This window comes from Accipiter gentilis, chromosome 30 (assembly GCF_929443795.1).
Source record: "Accipiter gentilis chromosome 30, bAccGen1.1, whole genome shotgun sequence".
In the NCBI taxonomy this organism is placed as follows: domain Eukaryota; kingdom Metazoa; phylum Chordata; class Aves; order Accipitriformes; family Accipitridae; genus Astur; species Astur gentilis.
In genome coordinates this window covers 21,295,891-21,321,074 of record NC_064909.1, presented here as the reverse complement: position 1 = coordinate 21,321,074, position 25,184 = coordinate 21,295,891, and the positions used below count along the sequence as shown (strand labels likewise).

Sequence of the window (25,184 nt, the reverse complement as noted above, 5' to 3'; positions counted from 1 at the left end):
GGCAGCCCCTCTCTGCCCCCCGAGCCCTCCATACCCTAAACACCAGGTTGTCAATGTGGAGCTGCTTCTCCACCTTGAGGATGCGGGTGATGAGGCAGCAGAGGACGTTCCTCTTCCTTTCCAGGGCGCTGACGTCAGCCCTCTCTGCCCGCAGGTACCTCTGCCGGGGCAGCAGCCTCAGGTGGCGGCCAGAGGCACGGGCCAGGGCCGCCTGGTTCAGCCGCAGCGCACCTGGAGCTAGCACCCGACCCAGGGTCAGCCGAGCCCCGAAATGGGCCCTGAAGGAGCCCCAGGCCCCCCGCGGGGCTGTCGAACCCGACCCCGGGCCTCCCGCCGCTGCCTCCGCAGGCGTCAGCCTTGGTCCCCCCCAAGCGACAGCCGCACACGCAATCCCTGGCCCCGGTCCCCAGCCCCACACGCAGACCCGAAACCCAACCACCCACGCGCCGGCAGACAGACTCGCCTCCCCTACCCCAGCACCCCCCCGGGGTGCCCCGGCCCCACGCTCACCTCCCGGCGTGCAGCTCCGCACCAGGACGCCCTCGCCGTGGGTCAGCGGCGTCAGCGCGTGGTGCACCAGGTCAGCGGGGAGCCCCGTAGCCTGCAGCAGGGCCTCCACGGCCACCTCCTGCAGGAGAGCGCAGGAGGGGAACGGCCAGCCGAGACCCACCAGCTGCAGGTCCAGCCCCAAAGCCCGCCGGAGACCCCGGCGGAAGGGAGGACAGGGCCCCGCCGCGCTCCAGCATCCGCCGCGGCCCCGGCTCCTACCTCGGCGCTGTTGAAGCACAGCAGGATGTACATCTGCAGCGTGGACACGTGGAGGACGCAGTCTCCAAAGCGCAGCTCGGCGTGGCCCAGCCACGTCCACTGCAACCGCCGGGGCTTCGTGCACTCCCAGCCCAGCTGGCTCTGGCCTGCCAGAGACGGCGTCAGCGCGAGGGCCGGGGGCCAGCTCTGCCGGGCGCTCCCAGTGCAGCCCAGCGCTCCTGCGGAGGACCCGGGCCCCGGCGAGACCCGCGCCCACCGCCGCGACACTCACTCTGTCGGCAGAAGTCGGCGAATTCGTCCAGCGGGGAGCTCAGCGCCGCTGAGAAAAACCTCCCGGGTTCATCCATGTAGCAGAACGGGGAAATGGGCCAGCAGCGCGGGGACAGGGCTAGCACCTTCACCTCCGGCCCGTCCGCCACCGAGGCCGTCCCTGGTGCCTGGGCACGTGGACATGAGGGCAGCTCAGAAGAGGCCCCCGGATCCCCGTGAGGAAGGTGGGCAGCCCCCAGCCTCCCGCCCCACCGGCACGCTCACCTCGTCCGGGTCCACGTCCAGCTCCAGCAGCTGCTTGTCCCGCTCCTGTAGCTGGAAGAGGTAGAACTGCTGCTGGAGCTCCTCCGACTCGGCCAAGTTGCTCAGCATCTCTTGGGGGAAGCGGCTAGGGAAGCACAGCCCGATCTGCTCCACGATGGCTCCTTCCAGCCAGGACGGCCCTTGCACCAGGAGCCGGTCGCCCAGGTAGTGCCTGCCACAGCCACCGGCGTCAGGTCAGGGGCCGGCCTGAGCCCCGTGGCCATCGGTCGGCCAGCAGGAGATGGAGACGGGCCCGGCAGCACCCGTCTCCCCTCCCCGTCGCCAGCGGGGCGTGCCTCCGGCAGCGCCCGTGGGTCCTCGCAGCCTTCCCTCCGTGTGCCGGAGCCGGGAAAAGCAAAGCGGGAGGACCACTGCTGTGCCAGCTCGGGCTCAGTCACAGCCTCAGCACCGCCGCACCACGCCACACCGCGCCACGCACTCCAGTCCCGTAGACACACGGCAGCCCCTGGCCCCTCACCGGTAGAAGTGCTCAAAGGTGTGGGCGAGCTCCAGGCCGCTGAAGACGACGAAGGGCTCCAGGATCCGCTGCAGCCGCCACAGCGGCCTCGTGCTGCCCGCAGCCCCGTGGAGCTCCTGGATCTGCACGTCAAGGTAGCGGGCGAACTGCTCGCTCACCTGCGGAAGGCACGGGGCTGGCTGCGGAGGGGTCTTGCCGGGTGGCTGCAGGGCCAGGCTGGGGGAACGGCCCCGAGGGGAGCATCCGGCAAGCCCTGGGGCTCTCGGGCAGGGGCCGAGGGTGCCCAGGCGTCAGGTCCGGGCAGGAGCGTGCCGGCCCCCGCGCCGCGCTCCCTCGACTCACGTGCAGGGTGGTAAGGAAGGAGAGCTGCAGCAAAGCCCCCGCGAAGCCCTGGCCCAAGGCCAGCACGAAGGCGGCCTGTTGCCCGAAGAGCTCCTCCGTGGCGCCGCGCAGGCGCTGGTACAGCCCGCAGTATCGCTCCACGAGGTCCGGCGCCTGCCCCGCCACCTCCAGGAACCGCTGCACCTGCAGGATGCGGCACGACAGGGCTGAGCCCCACAGCGGGACATGCCCGTGGCCTGCGGGAAGGTCTGCAGCCCCAGCCTCGCTCCGCCAACGCTGACCACCCAGGTCCCGGCCAGGGGACGAGCCAAGGCCCCGGTGCAGCCGTGGGCGACCGAGAGTTTTGCAGCAAGGCGGGAGCGCAGCCCCGAGGGTGGGCAGGGGCTGCGGGGGGCCAGACAGCAGCGCAGCAAAAAATAAGTGGCCTGATGCCGTACCCGTCTCCCGGCCTGAAGCATGAGCTCTAGGAGGGTGGAGAGCACAGTGGGGCTGCCCCCACACCCCTCCAGGCCCCACGGAGACCAGGAACAGCCCCGCTCCCCCCTATGCCCACCCGGTGCGGGGTCCCACGCGCCCTCTCCGGCCCCCCAAGCTCTACCTGCTGCTGCACCACGCCACGCCAGCACTGTGAGATGCCCCGCAGGCTGCTCGACTTCTCCACCGCCACCTTCACAGCCCTGGCTGGTACCTCCTTGTTCTTCCCCTCCTTCCTGCCTGCCGAGGGACAACCCTGAGCTCAGCATGCTGACTGCCAGCAGCCTTCCCCGCTCCCCGGGAGCGCAGGGCAGAGGAGATGCCGGGAAGGCACGACCACGAGCCCGGGAGCCTCCCGTGCCACAGGGCTCCCCGTGGCCACAGCCTGGCGCTTGGGACCACCCCTTGCCCAGCCCCACGGGAGGGCAGCCCCTCGCTCACCGGCTGTCCTCGCCTCCTCCGGCTCCAGGCCGCTGCCGGGGTCCACGTGCACCAGGAGCTGGGTCAGGCGCCGCACGCAGGAACCAAAGACGGCACCGCGGCTCGTGGCGCAGCCGGACGGCTCCACGCTCTCCAGGTACTCACTCAGCAGCCAGGCCAGGGGGCTGATGCCACGCGGGTCTGCGAGGCCAAGCGGGCTCAGAGCGGGGTGCCGCAGCCCGGGGCACGGTGCCGACGGGCCCGGGAGAGCGCGGGGTACCTGGGCTGGTGATGCTCTGCACCAAGGGGTTCACCAGGGCCTCCCAGCACGTCCTGCCCAAGGCGCGGGCTGCCTCGTCGTCAGGAAGGAAGCGGTCGGCGAAGCCCTGCTCGTGCCGCAGCGCCCGGTTCAGCCTGCAACAGCGACCGGGCACCTGCTGACGGCTGGGGAGATCCCCCTGGGAAAGCAGAGCTCGGACGTCGCTCCCCGCTCTGCCCCTTGCCAGGCACGACGGCTCGGCAGCCCCTGCCAAAATGGGGGGCTGTGCTGCACCTGCAGCCGCGAGATCCTGCCTGCGCCTGCAGGCCACCTCTCTCGGGGGGGTGAGCTGCGCCCACATGCGCAGCTTAAACCTGGGGGACCCCGAGGTGGCCCCAGCCCTGCGGGACACCCGGCTGCTCCTCTCCCGGCCCCGCAGTCACCCTCACGGCCTGTGAGGGGACGCGATGGCGTGGGCAGGAGCCAACCCACCTGCCGAAGAGCTGCAGCAGACACCCCCGGTCACGGCAGATCTCCTCGCACCAGGCGTGAGCCCGAGCAGTGCAGGAGAGGAACGTCCGCCGGCACAGCTGCTCCTTGAAGATGGGCCAGAACGTCGGCTTGGGACCCAGCACCTCGATGCCACGCACACGCGTGTCGATGCCACCCTGTGGGAGAGCGCGACCCTCAGCTCCGCAGGTCCCCGGCCCCAACGCCCCGCGCTGCCGCCTCCCCGGCCCGGCCCCCCATTCCCCTACCTGCTGGCACCGCTTCACCCGGATCTGGATGACGGGCCAGAAGCGGGTCATGTTCTCCAGCAGGATCACTCTGCTGTCCGAGGGCAGGATGGTCACCTGCAGGCAGATGGCGAGCCCTCAGCACGCCAGGCAGCCAGCGCCAGCCACCCTGTGTGCCCCCCAGCTGCCCCCCTTTAAAGCCACGGCCTCCGTGTCCCCCCCGCAGCCATGGGGCACCCCCGGCCAGGGCCCCACTTCTGCCTCGCAGCCCCAGCACACCAGCCTGCTGCTGACCGGGCTGCTGTAAGGCTGCCCGTGCCCAAGCCCACGGCCAGGAGGCTGCCGCAGCACTGCTCCTGCCATCCCCACCTTCCCGTGGGACACCTCCCAGGGCCCTGCGCTGGAGCGAGACTTTCATGGGGCACAGCGAGGACCGGCCCGCCGCTCCCATAGGGTCCGAGCGGCCCCGGTGAGACTCACTGCGTTGAGCTCCGTCCTGATGGTGGCCGGGCTGTCTCCCCCCAGCACCACGACACGGGCTGGCATGTAGCTGGAGTCCTCGCTGGCCACCAACATGCTCATCTCCCTGCGGCACACCAAACGCGGAGCTGCCCCGCCGTCCCCACCAGCCCCACGCGCCGCTGCCTGCGTCCGGTGACCCCCGAGGCAGGGCTCGCACAGACCCCCAAAGCCCTCTCCTGGCCTTGAGACCCCGCGGCCCTCCCAGCCCAGCCCCACCTGATCACCACGCCGCACTGCATGTGGACGGTGATGAAGTGGGAGCCGGTGCTGCCGTTCGACTCCCAGTAGGTCTTGGGGTTCCTGTCCGTGAGCTTGCTGGCCCGGTGGGGGTTGGAGGAGACCTGCACCTTCTCCCAACACTTGTCCTCCTTCACCTCCACGCTGGAGCCTGCAGGGAGAGCATGGGGAGCCTCCGGCCGCCAGGCCAGCACGTGTCGGGCACGGGGGGCCGGCTCCCGCTCCCCGCGCTCACCTCGGCACAGGTTGTGCAGAAAGACGTCAAAGAAGGGGATGCCGATGGGCCGGTGGCTCCGGCGGTGCTCCTCAATCTGCCCCAGGACCAGCTACGGGACCAGACGGGCCGAGGCTCTCACCGGCGGCCTGGCATCCTCCTCTCCTCGCCCGCTGCAGGGCTGCAGCAGGCAGAGGGCCACCCCTGGGTGCCAGGGACCCACCTGGATGCAGCCGGCCAAGATGCTGGTCGTCAGCTTCTTGTAGAGGCTGGCGTACTTCTCGCAGTCGATCACCAGGTCGAGCAGGGCCGGCGCCAGCGCCGGGGCTGTGCCATGCTTGTCCAGGGCTTTGGACAGAGCCTCGCGGGTGCCCACGCGGCACATCACCACCGCGCAGTCCTTGCTGGCGGTGGCCAGCCGGTGCAGGAAGCCGACCACCTCCTGCACCACCTGCGGAGCACGTGGTGGTGAGCGGCCGGGACGGCGCTGCGAACCCGCCGAGCCCCGGCAGTGGGGTGCTGTGGCACTGGGCACGCCAGCCAGCGGAATGCAGCTGCGACGGCCGCTCCCCGCCTCTCCCAGCCCGGCTGACGCGCAGCACGGCACGGCCGGCAAAGCCGCCCCTGCCGGCCAGGAGTCCCGGGGCCCCCTCACCTCCCGGTCGCTGCTGTGGGCGCTCAGGGAGGACAAACAGGGCTCCACACACTCGTGCCAGGGCAGCACGTCCTCCTGGTAACCGTCCAGGAACTTGTTCAGGATCCTGAGTGACGGAGGGGGCCCACTCAGGCCAGGGCACGCTGGCTGCCATGCCAGAGGCAGCCCTGCTTCTCTGCCCCACCTGCAAGGCTGGCACCCCCAGGGACTGGGAGCCAAGGCTCCCCAGGACCCGGGACACCCCCAGGGACTGGGAGCCAAGGCTCCCTAGGACCTGGGACACCCCACCGGCACCCAGGTACATGCCTCTCTGCCCTCACCTGTCCCTGCGCCCCAGGACACCCCGACCAGCACCCGCCTACATGCTGGGGTGCCCCTGCCGAAGAAGGACAGCCCCCCCCAGTACCCACAGACACGCGCCGCGTCCCCACAGCATCGCCGCCAGCACTCACGCGCCTGCTGCGGAGGACCCACACCCCACCACGTCCCCCCGGACCCACCTGAGGATGCTCAGGCTCACGCCCTTCTCCGCGCCCAGCAGCTCGAAGCTCCGCAGCAGCAGCCTGAAGCATCTGGGGTCCCGCAGCAGCCGAGCCGCCTCGCCGGAGGGGACGGGGCCTTCGCCGCAGAGCTGCCGCTCCAGTGCCACCACCACCTCCTTGGACAAGACGCCGTCCCCCAGGCCGCCCAGCAGCGTCCGCACGCCCCTCAGGTCCAGCGGGGCCTCTCTGCCTGCCGCGACAAGGACGCGCAGGTCCCACTCGAGAGACGTCCGCCCCCGGGGTGCTCTGCCCTGGCCGGACTGCCGGCCCTGCCCGCCGCAGCCGGGGGCCCGTGGCACGGCGGGGGGCACGCTACCTGCCGTCTCCGGGCCGGGGGGCAGCCGGTGCTCCGCGAGGCGGTTGATGGCGCCGAGGGCCAGCATCGCGTGAGGGCAGCCGGCGCTCTGCCCGTCCTGCCAGCAGCTCTGCAGCACCCTGGGGAGATCGCAGCTGGCCAGCTGCTCCGCCAGGCCCCGGTGGCCGTCCATCAGCATGTTCACCACCAGCAAGCCGTTCCGCACACCTGAGGAGCCCCTGAAGGGACAGAGCAATGCGGGCGCCTTCCTCCCCCGAGCACGGAGCCTCCCCTGCGCCCGCAAGCCACCGGCCTGCCTTGCTCGCCCCCCCCCCGGGGCAGAGGGTGTCCCCCCGCCCCCAGCCGCTGCCCTCGCTCTGCCCCTACCCTGGGACCCTCTGCAGGGTGCTGACGGCAGCAGGGATGGCACTCAGCAGGCCGGACGAGCCCTCGCTGGAGGCAGAGCCGATGCTGGCAAAGATCTCCCGCATCATCTGCGCGTCGGCGTGGTTCAGGGGCTTCCCACCGGCACCTCCCGGCTCACTGGCCGCGGCTCCCACCAACACTTTCAGGGCCTGCAAGGTCAACGGTGGTCAGGAGGGCACCCGGGCGAGCCCGCACCCTGCTCGCCCACCTACAGCATCCCCTCTGCCGCGCTCACCGCCAGGCCGGCCTGCTGCACCAGGGCAGAGGAGGCGTGCTGCCGCATGCAGGCCAGCACAGCCCGCACGCCGCCCTCCGTGGCGAACGGCACGCGCCAGTCGTACTTCGCCATGAGCACGGCCAGCAGCCGCAGCGTCACCGCCACCAGGGCCTTCTCTGCCGCCTCGGCGCTCAGCAGCTCCACCACCAACTTTGCCAGCTTCTCCCTGCGCGGGAAAGGACACCTCGGGAGAAGCCTCCTGGCGCTGCCGCCGGCACGCCGGCACCACGGCCCCAGCCAGACGCCTTCTCCCTGCCCACGTGCCTCTACCGCGCTGGGTCAGCCCCAGGAATGAGCCGGCCTGGGACAAAGGCACACGAGATCCACCTCTCTTCTTGCCCAGCACGCAGGGACGCACCGGCCATCGCGCTTCCGCTGCCACCTCCAGTACTGTCCCCCACCCTGCCGACACAGCCCTCCCCAGCCAGCAAGGAGGGCTGTGCGGCACCCCACGGCTCACCCAACGCTCCTGGTCCCCAGCCCGCCCTGGGCTCTGTCGACTTGCTGCTCAGGCTCGGGCTCCTCCTCCAGGATCTTCACGATGTGCTTGAGCCCGGCTAAGCGCAGCCCCACCTCCGAGCTGCTGCTCTGGACCACGTCCACCACGGCTGCCATCTTGGCCAGCGAGCCCCTCTCGTTCACCCCCTCACAGCTGCCCAACGCTGGCGGGAGGGAGACGGGGACACGGGCGTTAGGGCAGCAGTAACACCCCCAGCAACTCCCGGGGTGCCACACACCCACAGACCCAGCACCCGCAGGACCCCCTGCCCCAGGCGACCTCTGGGCGCCTGACATCCCATGCCCTACCCAGAGCCTTCCTCCGACAAGGCGACGGTGCTGCCTCTGGCACCGTGTGTGCGCCCCAGCGCATAGCAGGCGATTACCTTTGATCTGCTCCTCCGTCACCTCGGGGAAGAACAGCCCTTCCCTCTCCAGGAGCTCGCTGAACAGCTGGGAATCCGACTTTGCCGCTGCAGTGGGGGCTCGGGGCGGCACTGTGGCTGTGGAAAGGTCTTCCTCTGCCGCCTTGGCTTCAGGACCGGTGCTCCTGCAGCCGGCACCCTCCGAGGACACTGCGGGGCCACCCCCGCCATCCTGCTCGGCCTCCCTGCCGAGGAAGTATTTGGCGTAGACGTGGGAGCCGCGCAGGTCACACCGAGCGCTGCCCTGGCACCGCTGCTCCAAGACCCGCAGCATCTTCTGGGCCAGCTCCGCAGGTACCGACAGCTGGATCAGAGCTTCTTCATCCACCTCCAGCAGCTGGACAGAGGGGGTCACGTTAACCCTCATGGACTCACCACAGACCCCACGCCCCTTGTGACGGACAGAAAGGCTGCACCGCCGGAGGGCCCCGGGGCCATTCCCCAGTGCCACCCTCCCCTGGCTGTCCCCAACCCGACTACCACCAGCCCAGACCTCCCACCGGCACGCACCACCCAACCGCAACCGGCAGAATCGCCCCGTGGGCTTGCCTCGCCTACCCAAACCTCGCCGGACACAGTCACCCTTCCAGGGTCACACGAGACCGCGTTTCCTCTCATCTCTCCTCACCCCTTTGCTGTGCCCAGCTCCCCACGCTCTCGCCATCCCCGACTCACCCTTCCCTTTCAGTCCCAGTTCTGCCCCGTTCAGGCCACCCCTGCACAGCTCACGCTTGCCATCTCCTCCTCCGTGCCCGGTCCCTTCCCTATCGTTCTCCCTCGCTCCCTCCCTCCCATTTCCCCGCTGCAGGCTCTGGCCCTTACCTGCTCTCCCTGGTCCTGCTGGATGAGAGAGATGATCTCTTTCTGCTCCTGCACTTCCAGCTTCTTCACGAAGAAGAGCAGCTCCCACCACTCGGCACGGCTCAGGGCCTCTGCAGCCTTGGTCGGCTGCTCCCCCAGGTAAGGCAGAGAGTACAGGCCCCCAAAGGGCTTGCAGAAAAACGGCTGCGCAACTGCAGGAGAGCAGAGCAAGGAAGGGCACCGTCAGCTCTGCCAATTCCCCCATCCTCTGCTGCGCAACCCACATTCCCCAGGGAAAAAGCTCGTGCGGACCGTCCGGGCAGAAGAGGTCCCCACCATCCCACAGCCGGCTGTGGGAAAGGGAGGTGACAGGAGGGTGGCGAGAAAGGGGGAGTGTGCTGGGAGGAGACCCCAGAAGCTGCAGAGATGGGGATTACCATCTTCACTTGAACCTCCTTAGGCTGTAGAACAGAAAAAGCACACGCTTAAAGTGAGCAACTCTAGCTCACTGCTCCCCCAACCTGTTCCCACAGTGCCTGGACACCCCAGGGCAACGCACTCGGACAGCCGGCACCAGCAGAATCCACAGTGCCAGCGTGCAGCTGCAGAAGGGGAAACAGAGCTGGCCCAAGATGCTGGAGGAGTCAACGGACAAGAAGTTACTACTGCCAAGAGCTTCTCTCTTTTCCAAATGCCTCCTGCTGGCTAACAGGGCAAATACTCATAGGCAAAAGCAAAACAAGACCGCAAAGCTATCATGTTCCTTTTAGCTAATGCATCCAAAATGAAGAGAGGGAGATAAAATGTTATGTAGGTTTGATATTCCTTAGGTAATTTAGAAATAAGAGCTGAATCAACACTTGCTGATATCTGCTAAGCAACAACTCGCAGCTTTCTCTGCAAATGCAAGGTGGGAGATATTCACCACCTCAAGACTCAACAGAAAAGGGCCAAACTCACTCCAAGAGACTCAAGCGTGCTAAGAGCAACTACATACACAGCTGATTACCAACAGTCAGTCAATATGAGCTAATTTATCCAACTGTCAACATCCAAAGCAGAAAGCATCTACTTTTTCAATTCAGTTTCTGTGTGGGATATGATGACTGGTAAGAGTTTTACACAGAAGTGAAATAGAACCCATGCTTCTATCAAAACCAGAAAGATCAAGACAAAAGCCAAAGTCTAACCAAGTTTGTTTTAACTTAACCACTTCAAACTGATGTGCAGTTAAGTCTTTGGTTAAAAGATGTAGAAGCCATTAAAGAAGCCATCTTTTCAACTGGCAATAAGAATATGTTTTTAAAGTGGATGATCAGCTGCTGATCTCATGTATATTCTGTCTCTTGCAGCAGTTAAATCCAAATCACTCTATCCAAAACATGTCCTACAAGATTGCTGGTGTGATAAAAGAGCTACTTTAATAGGTTTCCCTGGCCAGAGTCATGTCAGACGCTGAATGAGGAAGGGGTATCTGAAGTCTGGATTTTCCCTTTTATCTTCTCCCCATACAAGACCAATGTCAAAGGATTCTAGGAGACTCCGCAGATGTCTTACGAAAACTGCATTTAATGCTCACCTTGCCCAAAACTGAGTGGTATGAAGTTAAATAAATTGTTGGCATGTTAATGCTTTTAGAAATCCACATCACTTATTTAAGGGGATCTGAGGGTCCCTAAAGCAGCTTCATCTCAGAGAAATTCTGTGTTCTTATTTTGGCAGCTTGTTCAGTTAATTCGAACACGTATTTTTGACAGTCACAGTTTAAAATCAAATTTTATGCTATTTATATCATGACTTCTATTATATCATGACAGAAGTCTAGGATTCAAAAATACTCCATGCAACCACAAGCCATGTCATTACTTAAGCAGCTCTACATGGTCATACAAACTAAAAGCTCATAATGCTTTCTAAATCCAACCTGCTAGTTGCTATATGCTTAGGCATATGAAGTTCACCACTCAAAAACATACCACAGCAGAATCAGAAAGAGATGATACAGCCACACACATGCAGCACATAATCTCACCTGTGTCTAGATTAAAGCTCTCTATCAGACTATATTCTTTTTCCTGAGCAGCAAGATCTTCCCACTGGTCTCCAAAGCCAATAATCTCCAACATATGCCAATGCATCCAGTAGGTCTGACCTGTTGACTGCCATAAAACCTGTGGGTGAAACAGATCTAGATGATCAGATTTGCTCACTCATTCAATCCTCATGCTACATTTGTTCTCCCATTTCCCAAACGCATGGTGATAGCAAGCACTGTTCAAGTAGGAGACCACCTATTCATAAACAGATTTCAACACAGACGTCGTCTAATTTTTAAGCATACCGTCCTTATTAACTTGTTCCCCTGGTTACACCTGGATCTTTATTTAAAAAACCCACCGACTTTGCCCGCAACCACTACAGATCTCATCTAGCACAGCAGCAGTGACAGAAGCACATCTAGTTAAGCATGCCCATTCCAAAAGTGCCCAGCAGCAGCTGCCTTGGGAAAAGCATACAAAGGAAGAGCATAAGCAACACTACCTCAAGGCAGAGGAGCTGTATACAAAGAGTCTTGAGGCACAAACCACTTGGTGAATGCAAATGTAAAGAAAACTATTTTTCCTACTCTGACTTTATCTTCTGTTGGTTATACTTTTACGCCTTGGTCACTCACCAACCCTCTCAGAAAGGTTTTGGGCTCTCGACAAGCATATCTCAAAGGCGGCAATTGTTTCCCGTGCTTTGCCCAAGTTGCCTCTCAAAACCAAAAGGATTTTTTTTATGGCTTCCCATGCTGTAGTTTTACATTTAACCTTCTGAGCAGAAGGAGGACCCAGCAACAGCAAGTACAACATGTCAATACCTTAAAAAAAAAAAAAACAGCAGAAAAATACACAGGTTGCCTGATTCACTGAGCTCTTTTGGAGCTACACCAGTGCCACTAGGACTCCATTGCGCTGGAGAGCTAAAGAGATAAGATGCCGAGAGACTTTAAGAAAGCACTATATGGAAGGAAATTGAGTTAAACTCTACGTACAACACCAATTAGTCTTCAATGAATCCCTGACCTAAACTAGTTATGTATCAAATATCATCTCAGAGGAGTCATGGAAAGGTATGACTGAAGGACCAGACACACCAGTGAAACTTTTTCTTTGGAGAGGCAAAGAAAGCAACAGAAAACAGAGCAACAAAAGAAACATAAGAGGAGGCAGGAGACAGACTCATGATGGACTGGCCCCAATCAAAAATGCACATGAATTTGTGTTTTGCACATAGAAGGCCGACAGCAAGCCTCAGGCAGGGTGTGCTGGTTTTGGCTGGGACAGAGTTAGTTTTCTTCACAGTAGCGAGTATGGGGCTACGTTTTGGATTTGTGCTGAAAACAGTGCTGATAACGCAGAGATGTTTTCTTTACTGCTGAGCAGTGCTTACACAGAGCCAAGGCATCTTCTGTTTCTCATCCCACTCCACCAGCGAGGAGGCTGGGGGGGGCACAAGAACTTGGGATGGGACACAGCCGGGACAGCTGACCCCAACTGACCAAAGGAATATTCCAGACCATTGAATGTCATGCTCAGCATATAAAGCTGGGGGAAGAAGGAGGAAGGGGGGACATTTGGAGTGATGGCGTTTGTCTTCCCAAGTTACCATTACACATGATGGAGCCCTGCTTTCCTGGAGATGGCTGAACACCTGCCTGCCCATGGGACGTGGTGAACGAATTCCTTGTTTTGCTTTGCTTGCACACGTGGCTTTTGCTTTACCTATTAAACTGACTTTATCTCAACCCAGGAGTTCTCCCACTTTTACCCTTCTGATTCTCTCCTCCATCCCACGGCAGCAGCAGGGAGGTGAGCGAGTGGCTGTGTGGTGCTTAGTTGCTGGCTGGGGTTAAACCACGACACAGGATGAGCTGCAAAAGCAGAACTAATCCAAAAAGGAAAGAATCAAAATTTTAACAAAGACCAGGGAGAAGCAGTGCTTGTAGCTTGAACTCACTAGTCACCAGCAGATAAAATGTCAATACAAAGCAAGATGATACACAAGATAAGAAAGAGGAACACACATAAAAATCAAGTTTCCCTTCAAAGAGAGACTGATGGCAAAGGCCCTGAAAAGCAAGGACAATCAAGACATGTCATTACAAAGATGATTTTGAGATGCCACTCACTGAATGGTTTGATTCACAAGTTTCTCACATACCTCTGGGGAACTGCTACAGACACATACCTAGATACGAACATAAAGAGCAGGGTAAAAATTAACACCCCCAAAGACTGCAGGTACATTCCCAGCTTCCTAGACAGACTGGAGGGCAAGGAACACTAATAACGGCAGAAATTAGGTACTTCCAAATATAACAGCCAACAATCTTCTTCACTGAGTATTTGTTACCATTTGGACCTGGTTTTGCCGGTAGCGTGAGCCTTACAGAAGACTGTTACTGAAAATAAGCCTGGATGGAGCAATTGCAAGTTTATTCAACCTAGTTAAACAGAAAAATAGACATGAGAAGGAACCTAAAGGACCAACTGGACAAAAGGAATGGAAGTTAACAGTACACTTCCGCTCAAAAGTGAGTAAAAAAAACGCTCTGAAATTTATAACACAGGCATCAGGTGAAAAACATGAAAGGATCTTGGTGCTCTTTCCAAGTCCCCAGTTACATTAAGAGTAAAAGCAAGTACAAGCTTATAAGAAATAGAAAACAGAATTTTAGAAAAACACAGATCTTAAAAATCAAGGAGCATAAGTACAAAGAGAGAATCAGTAGGAAACATATTTCCTTTGCAATTTATCTTTACAGACTGGCTTATAAAAGACAAAAGGGTTATCAACCACTTAAAAAGAAGATGCAAAGCAGTTATTCAGTTGAGGGGGCCTGCAATGAAAAATCACCTATGCATGGTCCAAAACTAGAAGAGTATTCTCTTTGAATATTGAGTAAACACAAAAGAAAGTAAAACAGACTGATAATGGGTAGAGGGATACAAATCCGGAAGTTGCCACAACTGAGAAAGAAGCAAAATTCAGTTTGGAGGAGAGAGATGAAACACATGCCAAGTAATCTGCCAGAAGCACAGTTGGAAAGTGGGAAGGATTTAGGTTATTCAGTGGTGTTTCCATGTGACTGACAAACATTAAAGCCAGTGCCTCTAATCTGAGAAAAAAAAGAAAAAAAAAAAAGACTTAAATCATTGCTACAGCTTCAACACTGACTTCAGGAGTATGCAAACCTTTAAAGCATATTTTAGTGGAAAGAACAACTAAAAGCATTCAAGATAAACAATAAATTTGAATTAACAGGTAAACCTGCTTCAAGTTGCAATTCTGACAAATTGATGCATTAGCTTTCTTTGCTGAAGTAACTGATTCTCTAGATTAAAAAAAAAAAAAGATTGATTTCAATTGTCAACTTCAGTAAAGCACAGGGCATCAAATGGTAAATTATTAAACCAGAGAAGAAAGCGATTAAGTAGAGGAACTGTGAGCAAGAAATCTGCCCAACAGAACCCAAGAACTTAGGAGTATGAAGGGAAAAGAATGGGACTAGAAGAAAGTGCAAATAAGATGGGCATGCCATATTTGCACAGCACATGCTGTCCTAACAGTTACGCTCTCCTAATACAAGCACATCCTGGTAACACCCACCTCCAAACAAGCAGATAAGGCTGAAAGCATCCTTCTTGCACATGCACATTTTAGAGTATTTTGAGCTACGGGTTTAAATTACGTCTGCAAGAAGTGCTCCAAAACTAGAAGGCAGTTAAGAAGCCTGGACCAGAGTAAGTTAAAGTTACGGAAAGGTGACTAGAAAAATTCATCCTAAAACCAGTTCTCACAGACAAGTATCAGAAGGAAGCAGCAGTCTGCAACTGGCTGAGGAAAAAACACCAAAAGGATATTCACACAATTTCCCTGTACACAAGAAAGCAAAGAGACACAATAGAAGAAAAGAAGTAAGTCAGTGTTCAGTGTTCTTAATTGGCTAATTTTTATTTGGCTATAAATTAAAATAACGGCATTACACAAAATAAAATGGCCAAGAAGGCTAGAGAATCTCATGCTTTACAAAAGCTGAAAGTAGATTTAAAGGAGATGGTCTCCAAACATGCAGAAGGTAATGTCAAATTCTCTACCTCCTCTCTGGAAAGGTTGGTAATGAACTTTAAGTTACAGCAAGACAGATTTGGAAAGAGCATTAGGAAGTCATGCATTTCTACAGATACGAGAGTGAGGCTTTTCAGCTATTGATTTTTGAATATCAGCAACACAGAGCTTTGCACTGGCATAGCACTTAAGTCTATTTGCAGGCCATCTAAAGCCACAGGAATCAGCTTGAAGTCGCTTCGTGGTTTAACCCAGCAGGCAGCTAAACACCACACAGACATTCGCTCACTCACCCCTGCCCCCAGTGGGATGGGGGAGAGAATGGGATAAAAAAGTAAAAGCCTTTGAGCATGGGCTGAAGAGGCACCTGAAGTACAGCTATGGCCAACTCAAGTGGCCTCAGACTCCTTATTTATCATCTGCAAAACCAAAGTATGCACTTTTGCAAATTACTTGGGGGAGAGAAAACAAAGCAAAACAACAACAACAAAAAACCCAAACCCACAATTGCACACACTAACGTGTGCAGTGGTTACAGTTTCTCATTGTACTGGTTACTATCTCAATTTAATAACAATTTCATGAACTGAATTATAGCCCTGTTTGCAGCCAACACAATGCTGGACTGAGCAGAGGCCGTGAGCAGAGACAGCCCTCTATCTATGGATGACAGCCAGCTAAAGCTTGATGTTTAAGAGAACAGAAATTGTGCCTCTAGCTGCAGCGTTTGGGAAGCTCAAAAGCATGGCCAAAGCACAAGATCAGCAGACAGCCTGCAGAAATAACCATACATAGATTAGAGTGACGCACAAAGCCCACCAGCTCCCCACTGCATAGTCAAAACAAAGTCTCAGCTCTCACTGAAGGCGCCCAGCCTTCAGGACCGGGAAGAAAGTCTCAAGAAAAAGGTCTGAGCAGGAGCAAACACCTCCCTGTGCCCACAAAAAGGCCGGAACGGCACTCAAATGCTCTCCCACCTCTAGGCTTGAGTCCAAGCCCTGCTGCTCCAGCACTGACCCATACGCTAGCACGATGTTCTGAGTGGCAAGAGCTGAATGCCTTAGGCCAAGAATCAGAGATCAAGCCAACAAAGGGAACCTTGTGGTCGGTGTTTACAGGCTGCCCAATCAAGGGGAGCCTAATGACAAAGCCTTCTTACTCCAGCTACAGGAGGGATTGTGTTCGCAGGGTCTCATCCTCCTGGGGGACTTCAATCACCCTGACATCTGCTGGAAAAGTAGCACGGCGAGCTGCAGACAGTCCAGGAGACTCCTGGAGTGCATCGAGGATAACTTCTTAGGCCAGGTAATACACAGCCCTACCTATCGTTTAAGGTCAACTCACCCAAAGGGCATTTTTAAAGGGAAACAGATCCCGGCATACAGTCGCAGATCAAAAGAAACAGCTACGTAGGCCGTGTCCAACCCAGTGAGAACAACAGTATGCCATAAGTACTGTCACTCACATACCAAGGCTTAAGGCCTTCAAGCATCTTTTGCTGTGACACTCATTTGCGCCAGCTAGCCTGTTCCCAAACCACCCTCAAGATCAAACCAGGGCTAGGGACTGTTCCTGGGAGGCAGGATAGAGCCACCCATTTTAAAGGCTAAGAAATCTTAGCAGGACAACCCATACTAAATCAGACTAGCTCTCCTCAGGACCCACACTTCCAGCTCTGAAAGGCGACTTCTTTGCTAGGACAGATGTAGACAGTGTCCTAATTATGATACGCCTCTTGTCAAATTTCCTGCATGCGAAGACATCATTAGGAAATCATCAGTCACCCCTGTCACTCCCCTCTGCCATCCCAGCCAGACTACTTCCACTAGTGACCTACCTGCACTGTGCGCATGCTATTAGTGCTGTGAAGAAACTCGCCTTCCTCCCCAGCTCTAACATCACCACAGTCCTCCAGCAAGCGCACCCTCATGCCGCGCACCAGGTTTGCCTGCAAGTACTCCACATAGCCACTGCGGTCTGCGAAGTCTGACGGGGTTAGGAAGGCACGACCCTGCTTTTTGTGGGGATCACGATTTGAAGCGAGCACAGGCATTTGGGCAGCAGTGTGGGCTGGGGTCTTGGGGTGGAAGATGGAGTGGGTGATGCGAGGCCGTAGCTCCTGTTGGGGCAGCGGCTCTGGCTTGTGGCCGTGGTCCCAGCCCATCACGTGCACCAGCTCCAAGATGAGGTTTGCCATAGCCATGCTGAACTCAAACTCCTGCTTCACACGGCTCCTCTCCTCAGCGAGCGGGCTCAGCACAACGCCGTCCTGCTGCTCCCCTCCCTGCTCCACGCCACTGCTGAGCTTGTCCATCAGGGAAGTGACACACAGGTAGCGCTTCACCAGAACGAACAGCAGCTTCCCGGGGATCTGCAACAAGCACGGCTGTCAGAATCGAGCCTGCAGAGCGCCTCCAGCCCCCGGCTCTCTCAGAGCCACCAGCTCATCCACACTCAGGCTCCCACAATAGCTCCAGACCAGCAGGCAGCAGCAGAGACCTCTCAGCCCACCCTCATCTCCCTGCTCAGAGACGAGGCTCTCCATGTGCCCCTCCACCACCCCCCAGCCTCAAGCCAGGCCCAGATCCTGTGCCAGCTCTCCCCACACCCAGTTCTGCTCAGCTGCCCGCTACCGACTACCCTCCTGTCTTAAACAACGACACCAGCTCTGGCTCCCTCACTCCCAGCCCTCCTGACCCCTAAAACCCACAGGCCCAGGGCTGGCAGGACCTGCCGCTACCTGGGGAAGATGAATCCCCTCAAAGGACATGCAGTGCTCTTCAGAAGACATCATCTCAGCAAACAGCTCCAGCAAGGTGTAGCGACTGTCGAAGTCCATGTGCTGCTCAATGCCATCCTGCTGGCTCAGCGACAGCAGGACATAGGCCCGGCTCCCTGTGACAACAATAGAAACTCTTCAGGCCTCGCAAAGATAACCCTCACCTCACCCTGCCTGCACGATACAGACGTGCAGGCAAGGAACAGCTTTGCTGCTCACTGTCACCCAGAACCACGTTCCGTCCTTTAATCTGGGTTGGCAACATTTTGCTCCACTGAACGACACTGCGTTTTTTCCACCCCTAAAGCTGCAAGATTCCCCCAAAGCAGCAGCCCCAAATAAATGACTTCAGAACAGGGTTCCAGGGGAGAAAGAAGTTAAGTTTTAACCTGAATCAGCCCCCCATTTGCCCCACTGGAGAGCCACGTGAGCTCGGGCACTAGGACAGGGAAAGCCAGATCTCTTGTGCGACACACCGCCACTAGCAACCTTCCAGGCGCGCTCAAGCCTCATCAGGCACTTCTGAGCCACGGCAGCTCCTCTCAAATGAGAGGACCGGGAAAGGACCAGCCTCCACCCACCAGGGCCTAAGGAAAGGCTCCCGGCCAAGAACAGGCCAGAGCCTTTCCGACTGAAAGCATGCAGCAGAGACACCCCGACACTCTGCCAAGCCCCTTGGCATAAGTCCTCCGAACAGTTAATCAGCATCCCAGCTCAGGAAGCTGTCAGGGGAAAGAGTTCCCAAGCCTTAAAGCACCCCAGACAACTACGACCGAGGAGCCCCTTGGAAGCTCCAGTACGATCCCTCCCCTTTTGCCAACAAGCCCCGAGACACACTGCTTCCCAGGCATCCCACGCCTACAAAAGGACTGGCACCCCTCAGCTGCCCAGCAGCACCTCCTCAGCTGCGCTGAGCAGCAGCAGCAGCCCCCACCTGCGTCGTGCGAAGCCAGGGCCCTCAGCATCTTGCCGGCACTGCGGCGGATTTGCTTCTCCTTGTGGCACAGCATCTTCATCAGCAAGTCGAGGGCTCCCGTCTCCTTGAAGGCGCCCGCCAGCGAGCCAATGCTGGCGTACGCGCTCAGCACGTGGATGGTGTTGAGGATGGAGGACTCCGGGGTCCCGGTCTCGGCCATCTGCCGGCCAGCTCGCTGCGTCAGGCTCCTGACATCAGCCTTCATCTCCAGCAGCGAGGCCTCATCCAGCGGGACATCTGCAGCGAACGGGCTGGCTGCCTTCTCCTCTTTCACCCACTGCCCTTCCAGCTTCCTCTTGCCCAGCAGCGCCGGGCAGCTGGCACAGACCTCTTCTGCAGACATCCACATCGAGATGTTCTCCGGCTTGGTCTCTGCGGAGGAGGCACTGCTGCCTTCCACTGCTCTCTCTTCCAAGCTGATGATGCTCCACTGGATCAGGTACTCGGGCTGGCCGTCGTGGCCTCGCCGCTGCCGGAGCAGCTCCTCCGGGTAGGCCTGCAGTTTGGCTCCCAGGTGCACAAGCAGGTTGCCATTATGCCTCTCATTCACCATGGCAGGAAACGTGCCTGCAGAGACAGAGGGGAAGCAGAGGCAAGCTTTTATTTCTGAGCTGCGTGCCAGGAAAAGCGTGAGCAAGCACCTCAGTTGCTTGACAGTAGAAGTGGCTGAGGCACAGCTTTTGATCTTGTGATCCTGCACCCAGGATAAAGCTCCGAAGAAAACCCCGTTTTCCAGAAGCTCACATCCCCCCTCCAAGAGAACGAGCCAGCGTTTCATATACAAACCCTGCTCCCAGCATTACCGGCACACACAGAAGGAAGTTTTCCTCAAAAATCCCACGGCAACATGGGCCCATTCGAATCCTCTTATAAGACAGCAAATAATGACAGGAGACCTGGGTCTTGTTCTCATCCCTGTCACTGTCCACAGTTGTCCAACAACTGTCGTGTTGTGACACGACCCTGCGCAAGTTGCTGCTTTTGCCCTTCTATCTTCCCTCTTGTTATTTACCATTTATATCTGTTTAGACCGCAAGTTTACCTAGAGCTCAAGGCTCTCTCACTGTGGAGCTGGACCTAACTTGAGGCACCAGGCCCTGAAGAAAATCACCGGTGATTTCTCAGATCAAGTTCTTACACATCAAACCAGGTCACTGTCTAAAAGCCACTCAGTATTTCCTCCTTGGCCTCATCTCAGATATGCTTCGCCTTTACAATGTTTAGTCAACGGGCAAATTTAACAAAAGGCAAAGATTATTGCTGCTTTCTGCTGCCTGATGGTTCTGCATATCTTAGGACTACTAAGAAGCAACCACGACACTTCTCTCTTTTCATCTATGCAGAGAGGAGCACAAAATAATTTGCAGGCTAAGACTGAGTGCCAGCAATCAGCTGGCCAACTGTAGACAGTACCACACAAAACGGCCAGACTTCACTACTACAAAAGATGCCAGATCAGAGTCTGATAAGATGGTTCTCAGAGGTGCTCCAGCAGGTGGTAGTGGAAACACATGAACAGGCCCTCTTGTCACTTACGCATCCTAGCAAGAGAATCAGTGAAGCAACGTGCTGTTCAGCTGATGGCAACACAAGTCATTCTTAAAAAAAGAAGCTAACATACATAGGAAATAGTCAATCCACGTACAACCAAAGACTATACTGACTATCAAAGACCATGATAGGCATGTTAAAAAGCTTCCCAGGTGCAGAGAGAAGCCTGAATTCCTGAGAAATTTGTACCTACCTTCAATTGTGCCTTCCTTGGAGTTTGCAGGCAAGCCAGCTGGGAATCTTCTTGCAGTCTCTCTGTAATAAAAGGACCAAGTTACTCTCCTGTGCTTTATAACAGTGTTTAGAGGCCACACCATAAGCCAAACAATTGTTTTCCCCTAATTGTGCTTGTACAGCACACACAAAAAAAACCTACCCCAAGAGGCTCACATAAAATAAAAGTCATAGGAAAACAGAAGTCTCTGTTGTTTTGTTTGATAACTTCACCCTGTCCCCACAATGTGGCATTTAGCATGAAAAAAACTCTTTAGAGCTGAGCTATCAGAAGGGACCCAAAAGGATTTGTAGCTAGGCGGGGTAGAATTTGGATTTAGGGCATCTGAAGAAGCAGTTGCAATGCGTGTGACGAACGAGGCACACCGAGCCTACGACAACCCACAGCTAAATTGTTAGACTGCTTACACACATACTCTACGGCAAGTTTCAGAGTTATGACAAACGAACACGCCACCTCCGATCCCGAGTCCGTAAGGCAGCACAGCACCCAATTCAGAAGCGCAACCCTCCACACAGGCAGGCGGAGCAGAGCATCCCACCCCATTCCATCTCCCCCCATCCCATCCCATCCCACCCCACCCCAGCCCATCCCCACCCCAGCCCCGGGACAGCAAGGCCGGTGGCCTGCCTACACAGCGAAACGAACGGGGCCGCTAAAAACGGTTTATCCTCGGCAATAGCCGCCGACGGGATTTCTTCCAGGCCGTTCCAGACGCCTCAGCGAGCCCTCGGCTCACCCCCGCCCCAGCAGCCGCAGCTCGGCCCGCAGCGGGGCAGGGGACGACGGGGCCCGGCCCCTGGTGCGCAGCTCACCCGCCAGATCTCCACCGAGACGGGGTAAAAGGAGGCTCCCCCTCACACCCCGACCCCGTTCCCGGCCCTTACGACCACGGGGAAAGGACCAGAATCAGCACCGCCACCCGCACCTGCTGCCGCCGCCGCCGCCACAGCTCCCCACTTCCGCATCCCGGGCACGCAAACCACGCCCACTACGGGTGGCGGCGAGGGCTAGAAGACCTCGCGACAGGGGCGGGCTGCGCGCCTGCGCTCTCCGCGCATGCGCACTCCCGGCGTTACCGGCCCACGGCTCCGGGCCTTTCCGTGGGCCTCAGCGTTTCGATCGGTGTCAGCGGGTGGGACCAGGCCGGGCCCCGGGTCGCAGCTCCCGGTACCGACAAGAGCCGGTCCTGCAGCCCGGGGTTGGCTCCCGGGAGGGTTGAGGGGGGTTGCGGCCTGTTTGTGGTAGCGCAGGCCAAGCGTGTGTGACGGGGCTTGTGTCCGTCCCCACCCGTGGGGTTTGAACAGCGGGGATGGGAGCGAGGGGCAGAAAAATGAGAGAAAAATACCTTCTGATCCCCTCGGCCTTACTAGAAAGGAGAAAATAATTGAGGCTGGGAGGTGAAGGCGGCAGCTGCAGGAGCTCCCGGTGGTTGTGTTGTACCCTGTGCTGGTGTGGCTTCCCCTGGGGATTAATTAACTCTGTTAAAGACTGGGGTAGGCGAAAGGAAGGCTATGAGCTCGTCATGTCAGCGTTAACGTTATTGCAAATGCGGTGTTCACCAAAAATGACCTCAGCAACTTTTTCAGGTGTGGGGTTTTGGGGTGATTTCAGGCTCGCACCCCCACCTTCCGTCCGCCTTGTTCGGCCAACTTCAGTGAGAGCTGCGCCCGCTCTCGGCGGGTTTTTGGGTCGTAAGGCTGCCCTGTTCGCAGTGTTGCTAGAGAGGCAATTGAAGGCAATCGCACCCGAGCTTGGCCTGTTCCCTGTTCCTTTCCCACTTTGGTGTTGCGCTGATCTGTAATGCCCACACCATAAAAACTAAATACTTTTCCTTTGCCCATATTTCCCTTCCTCAAGAGGCCTCAAAGCAGTTATCTACTATCTAGTAGATGCAGGTTTCTATTGGTCTGTTGACATTTGTTTTAAATTGCAAACAGACGTTAAAATCAAAGGCTAAATGGACGAGAGTCTGCTTTCTTAACTTGGTCCTGGAGCAGCTTCACATACGTGCCCAACCTCATTTCTACCCTCGGTACCAATGCAACCGATTAGACAATTTCGATGTTTTACAATAGCAATCAGCGATTAATACAAACAATATAACTGCAGTTAACAATAGACTGGATAAATCAGTGCAGTGCTGCATCAGTCTGTGCAGACCATCCCCTAAAGCTGTGGCACCAATAGTGGACTGTCAATGTTTGTGTTTCCAAGACAGCCTCTTGATTTCTCCCATCAGTACGTGTAACCTCTGCTGATGCTCTCTTTCCAGAATCCTGTGGATGCTCTTGAAATCTCTGGGTGTTCCATTAACATGTCATTTTCCTTCCCCGTTAACTCCCAAGGCATTGTTAAAATTCAGAGGATCGAACTGGTATTTAGTTATATCATGCTTTGCCTTTACAAGGCCCTTCACCTCCTGTAGAGATAAACGCAGTACATTAGCACTAATGAAGGGGAAAATAACTTCCTAAATGCCACACGACTACATAAAAGCTGACGCCGCACGCACAACCATTGCTATTTTCCTCTGCTCTTGGCAGCTGTTATTTTGTGCATGTACTGCACCTGCAACGCTCCTGTGTTTAATGTCACAAACATGAGGTGGTGATAATGCTCTGCAGTGGGAAATGCAGCCTGGCTGCTAACGTCAGCTGGCAACATCCCATAGTCAAAACTGTCACCAACAATAAATGGAAACGACCGGATAGGACACAGGCATCTTGTTTGTGACACTGAAAGGTTTTCTGTGGTATTCATATGCCTTGTTTATGTCTTGGCTCTGACAGTCTTGATGCCATTCTTAGACATTTATCCTAAAAATAAAGATTATGTGTGCGGTATCTTGCTCCATGTTAGGAGTTTTATATGTCATACGCAGACGCCTGTGCACAAGTAACATGGGATTACTTGTCCTGAGAGGGTTTTGTGGTGCTGAACCGCAAGACCTATCTGTGTAGGCACGCCGAACGGGGGGCTGGCTGCGGTGTAACCTGTAAAAGTGAAGCACCTCCCTTCGCGATGGGGACGCGAGCCATTTCAGCCGTGTTTTGCTCCTAAGCACTTTCTGTACAATCTTCTCCTCTCTGGCTCCACTGAGCTCTATCTTCTCCAAATTGCACCGTGAGGAATAGTGCAGCCCTTCCACCACACTGACTTTTATCAGTGCTAAGCTTTCCTTACATTATACTGGTACCTTTCTGCTCCGGGACCTGATGCTATGTAGAGGCTAGGAGTTGGATTTTTAGCTGGCATACTGCTGACTCGGCAGCACTGATGACTAACGAGCCTGTCTCCCTTTGGTTTCTTTCCTACCTTTGGGCAGTTTAGTGAGCCCTCATGTGCCCTTGACCTGGCTTCTAGGGGCCTACAGACCTTTGACCTGACTTTAAGTAACATCTCCCCAGTTTGGACTTTGAATATTGCCGTATCTTCTCACAGCAGTTTTCTGCAGGGAATTTAACAGTCTTGGTGTTGGGCCTCATAAAGACAACAGTTAAGCTCCGTCCTTAAAGACATCAGGTGTCCAAAAGTACTGGACTTGGAAGAGGGAAGGGGAAACAATCTCATTTTCATTTGAGACTTGGATCAGACGCCTGGCAATGTCAGATTCCGCCTGCCGCCTTTCAACTGGTTTATTTTAAAGCCTGGTTTGTTCTTTCTCCTTGTCCAGAGGCCAGGGGATGGTCCTGCACACCCCACCCACCACGTCTGGATGCTCCGAGATGCCAGCTGCATGACATCTCCTGTGATGACAAGAACTTGGCCAGCACTTACCTGTTGAGTTCTGTATCAGGTTAACACTACCTTAACAGCAGCACCTTCATACAAAATTTTTCTCTAGCCTGGAAATACCTCTGTCACTACTAAAAAAATATCTCTGTCCTCCTTTGGTTTGTGGTAGTTTATCAATAGATAATCCACCTGGGGCCAGGCCTAGGGATCATCTTTTCTTTGATGTTACAATGGCAAAAATTCCTCTTCTAGGCTTTAGGTATCGCTTAACTACTCCATAAGCAACATGGGCTTTTTGTCTTCCCTCTTTTAACTCTTCCTTGAGGTGCTCCTGCTCCTTCCTTGTTAACACCCATGAGCAGACCAATTCTTGTCTCTTCAAAAGCCCCCCATTCCTCCTCGTTCCTGGTTTTTATTTCTCTTGACACCAGGCCCTGCTCACCAGTTCCCAACCTTTCGGAAGGAACAGCCTTCGCAGACCTGCTGTCCACCCCAGGCCCGCTCTGGCTCTGGGACTCCCGGCGTAGAAGTCCACCCGGTCAGGTCTCACCTGCCCAGGAGGCAGCGGGGACGGAGATTTTTGCAAAGAGCCCGTCTTTGCCACATCATGCCCAGACAGCCCCCCTACCCTCCGCAGTACACACGCGGGTGCAGGAATCTGCCTCTGATCCCCATTCATTGGCCCTAAGGCGCGTGTCGTCCCCTCCCGCAAAGCATGGCCAAGATCCCAAATCTGTGCACAAAATGATAACATTTATTGAAAGAGTAATTTTTTTTTAATACAAAAGAAAGCTCTGTACATAGTACTGTGATTACTTCCACATCCTTCCAGAAACACAACCCTGGAA

At 56.3% G+C, this 25,184-nt stretch overlaps 1 protein-coding gene across 6 annotated transcripts in view; it reads right to left on the bottom strand.

The window, feature by feature from the left end:
- Positions 1 to 21,574, bottom strand: part of LOC126052553 (cullin-9-like) — a 35,565-nt gene extending 13,991 nt beyond the window's left edge. For 5 of the 6 annotated variants that reach the window (XR_007510081.1, XR_007510080.1, XR_007510082.1 and 2 more), the window contains exons 1-30: positions 21,527 to 21,574; positions 20,557 to 20,618; positions 18,771 to 19,379; positions 17,798 to 17,952; positions 16,895 to 17,428; positions 10,976 to 11,114; positions 8,965 to 9,155; positions 8,104 to 8,479; positions 7,680 to 7,881; positions 7,178 to 7,385; positions 6,904 to 7,091; positions 6,538 to 6,755; positions 6,180 to 6,411; positions 5,680 to 5,785; positions 5,248 to 5,475; positions 5,046 to 5,136; positions 4,790 to 4,961; positions 4,532 to 4,637; positions 4,073 to 4,168; positions 3,807 to 3,982; positions 3,336 to 3,469; positions 3,077 to 3,256; positions 2,760 to 2,875; positions 2,162 to 2,344; positions 1,820 to 1,977; positions 1,303 to 1,513; positions 1,040 to 1,205; positions 769 to 914; positions 511 to 628; positions 35 to 237 (exon numbers count right to left, since the gene is read on the bottom strand). Coding sequence is in view for 1 of the 6 variants with exons in the window: in XM_049833378.1 (XP_049689335.1) it covers positions 35 to 237; positions 511 to 628; positions 769 to 914; positions 1,040 to 1,205; positions 1,303 to 1,513; positions 1,820 to 1,977; positions 2,162 to 2,344; positions 2,760 to 2,875; positions 3,077 to 3,256; positions 3,336 to 3,469; positions 3,807 to 3,982; positions 4,073 to 4,168; positions 4,532 to 4,637; positions 4,790 to 4,961; positions 5,046 to 5,136; positions 5,248 to 5,475; positions 5,680 to 5,785; positions 6,180 to 6,411; positions 6,538 to 6,755; positions 6,904 to 7,091; positions 7,178 to 7,385; positions 7,680 to 7,881; positions 8,104 to 8,479; positions 8,965 to 9,155; positions 10,976 to 11,114; positions 16,895 to 17,428; positions 17,798 to 17,952; positions 18,771 to 19,365 (5,628 nt within the window). In the remaining 5 variants the exon portion in view is untranslated. The remainder of the gene's footprint in view (positions 1 to 34; positions 238 to 510; positions 629 to 768; positions 915 to 1,039; positions 1,206 to 1,302; positions 1,514 to 1,819; positions 1,978 to 2,161; positions 2,345 to 2,759; positions 2,876 to 3,076; positions 3,257 to 3,335; positions 3,470 to 3,806; positions 3,983 to 4,072; positions 4,169 to 4,531; positions 4,638 to 4,789; positions 4,962 to 5,045; positions 5,137 to 5,247; positions 5,476 to 5,679; positions 5,786 to 6,179; positions 6,412 to 6,537; positions 6,756 to 6,903; positions 7,092 to 7,177; positions 7,386 to 7,679; positions 7,882 to 8,103; positions 8,480 to 8,964; positions 9,156 to 10,975; positions 11,115 to 16,894; positions 17,429 to 17,797; positions 17,953 to 18,770; positions 19,380 to 20,556; positions 20,619 to 21,526) is intronic. The other variant, XR_007510084.1, reaches the window with a different exon arrangement.
- Between the last annotated feature and the right edge of the window lie 3,610 nt (positions 21,575 to 25,184).